At 43.4% G+C, this 2,500-nt stretch overlaps 1 protein-coding gene across 5 annotated transcripts in view; it reads right to left on the minus strand.

The window, feature by feature from the left end:
- Positions 1 to 2,500, minus strand: part of satb2 (SATB homeobox 2) — a 49,014-nt gene that overhangs the window by 10,494 nt on the left and 36,020 nt on the right. For 3 of the 5 annotated variants that reach the window (XM_062534313.1, XM_062534314.1, XM_062534312.1), the window contains exons 10-11: positions 1,302 to 1,409; positions 217 to 369 (exon numbers count right to left, since the gene is read on the minus strand). In XM_062534313.1, the coding sequence (XP_062390297.1) occupies positions 217 to 369; positions 1,302 to 1,409 (261 nt within the window). The remainder of the gene's footprint in view (positions 1 to 216; positions 370 to 1,301; positions 1,410 to 2,500) is intronic. The other 2 variants (XM_062534317.1, XM_062534316.1) reach the window with 1 other exon arrangement.

Below are 2,500 nucleotides of genomic sequence, written 5' to 3' on the forward strand. Positions count from 1 at the left end.
TACATCATCGTGTGTGTGTTTACTGTTGTGAGTAAAAAACATACTTGAAAATATTTCAAACAAATTATTTCAATCATTCAACCATAACCAAACAAATTCAATCATTCAACCACAACCAAACAAATACAAACATAAATAAAACAAAACATAGAACATTCTCTCTTTCCAAAGACATAAAAAAATGAAAACTTGTTTGTTGTCTGTTGTTGTTTTTACCTGACTCTTGTTTGCAGCCACTTTAGCAAACAGCGCCTGGGACACCTTGGCTCTCTTCATCTCCTGCTGAATCTCATCGTAGATGGCGGAGGTGATGTCCACCATGGACTCCAGCTTCAGGGGAAGGTCTGCGCTCGGACCTGAGGGCTTGGGCTGGGCCACGCGTCAGGTTCAAAGGTCAACAGAGGACAGGGAACACAAGAGTAAACACATAAGGGTATTATTAGGGGGGGACGAATTCCTTCCGAGCCAACGGCAGGAAGCTAATAGAGCTTGAAGCATTTGTTAGTGGTCTGTGTACGTAGGCCTGAGGGCATTCTTCAGCGCCCTGATCTGTGCTGGACTGCCATGCCATTACAGGCCATTCCACCGCTACTCTTTTGTAGTATTTGCTTGAGTAACGGCATATTGATTTGCTGTGTGCAGCCGAGGGGAGGGTTCAGACGTCCTGTTTGAAGTTGCCCTGCAGGCACGGGCAAGTTAATCTCGCATTCCCCAGCATAAACGATGGCAAGATAAATGTATACAGACATAATAATAATAATACACAAATTCATCCCCAGAGAGCAAAAAGAAAGGGTGCTCTGTCCCTGCCTCAGAACGGGGCTTTATCTGCCCAGCGTCGAGATGCCGGTTGTGGGTTTGGAGGCAGTGTAAATGAACCGTGCACTGACTCCCTCCCTAAGTCGTATTTGGTTAATACAGACATATCTTGATAGGAGCAAAGCCACGACGGCCTGATTTTATTCCCCTGTTCTCTGGGATGTTATCTCAGCAGCAGTGTGTACAAGTGGCTGGGTGATCAGGCCACTTCCTTTGAAGGAGCAGGTTCCCCATGCTAGTCAGACATGGCTATACATGGTCCTCAAGCCCCACTGGGCCTTTAGTTTTAAATAAAGTGCAGAATATTCATACTAATGTAAGTGATAAACAGTCCATTGCTCTTATTATATAGGATTTCTCCTGGCGCATATCACATCCATCTGATGTTTTACGTATACTTTTTTTCTGTAGACTGGATACAGGTACTGTAAGCACTTGCATACATGATTCAAAGCAAAAAAATCAGAGCTAGCCGTCCTTACCGAATTTGAGATTTTGTTCTTGTTCTTCCAGATGGATGCCCAGGCATCCGGGGTCAACTGTTCATCTATGGAGCGCTCCCACACTTTCTGCACAGGCCAGAAAAACTCCTGATAAGTGGACACATTCACATTCTTCTTCAAATATCCATGGTCAAAATCAATGCATAAATTAAAAACACGTTTTATTTTTTTTCCACACACTACATGCATAGCAACCTTGACTGTAAAGTTTTCGCAGTGTGAAAACACATGGGGAATATTTCTAACGCAGTACATGCTACCCACACAATCCCCCCAGTGTGCACAGTGTGCGTCTGCTCATGACAAGCGGCGTTTAAAGATATTGCACAACAAAATTGCACTAATTCAACTATTTTGCGCTTTTGCCAAACTCATGTGTCGTGACACACTTAATGAAGTATCACATGAAAAGTGCTGGCCCTCGGTCTTGCGGCTGAGTGCTCTTTAAGCGTTTATGGTTTGGCAAAGAGCGCAGAACTTCCAGCTACACGCTAGCCAGACAAAGTGCTTTGTTTTCTTATCAGCCAGCCACATTGCCACTTCGTGACACTACATTTGAGACCAGAGCTTCATTTGCGCAGAAGAAACTCAAACATATGAAACTGCGCATGAGTTTCAATACCAAATGACTGACTGACTGACTGGCACTTTTCAAGACTCCTCTCGTTTTTTTCAGCACATTCGATACAGATAACACAAAAAATATGCCTAACCTCAAAACTAAGCAAGACAGACAGGGAAAAAAAGAAAGAATGGGAAAAAACTGTCTCAGAGAGCAGCCAGAAACACGGAGACAGACAAAACAATCTCTGAGCTGACCATGGAACAGCCCTGATGCTAATCTGGTATGGAGCTAGCAGATCAGACGGCAGATCCAGAGTCAGTCAGTCACACATACACTCACACAGTACACACACTCTGCTGTAGGTCAGAGTGTAACGCCCAGCGATAACTATAATGATAACGCTAAAAACTAAACTAAACGCTAAAAACTGCTCTAGTCACTAAGGATAACAACGTCCACACTGCATACTATAACAACAACATGATGAATGATATCGTCAGGCATCACTTTCGGAGCGGTTTTGCGAACGATATGTTGTAATGTAGTCAGCCGATTGGAATGGAATCCGTCAAATTTTAGACACTTCATTAATGAACATGAAGGATATTCCTGA

This window comes from Sardina pilchardus, chromosome 4 (genome assembly GCF_963854185.1).
Source record: "Sardina pilchardus chromosome 4, fSarPil1.1, whole genome shotgun sequence".
Taxonomy (NCBI): domain Eukaryota; kingdom Metazoa; phylum Chordata; class Actinopteri; order Clupeiformes; family Clupeidae; genus Sardina; species Sardina pilchardus.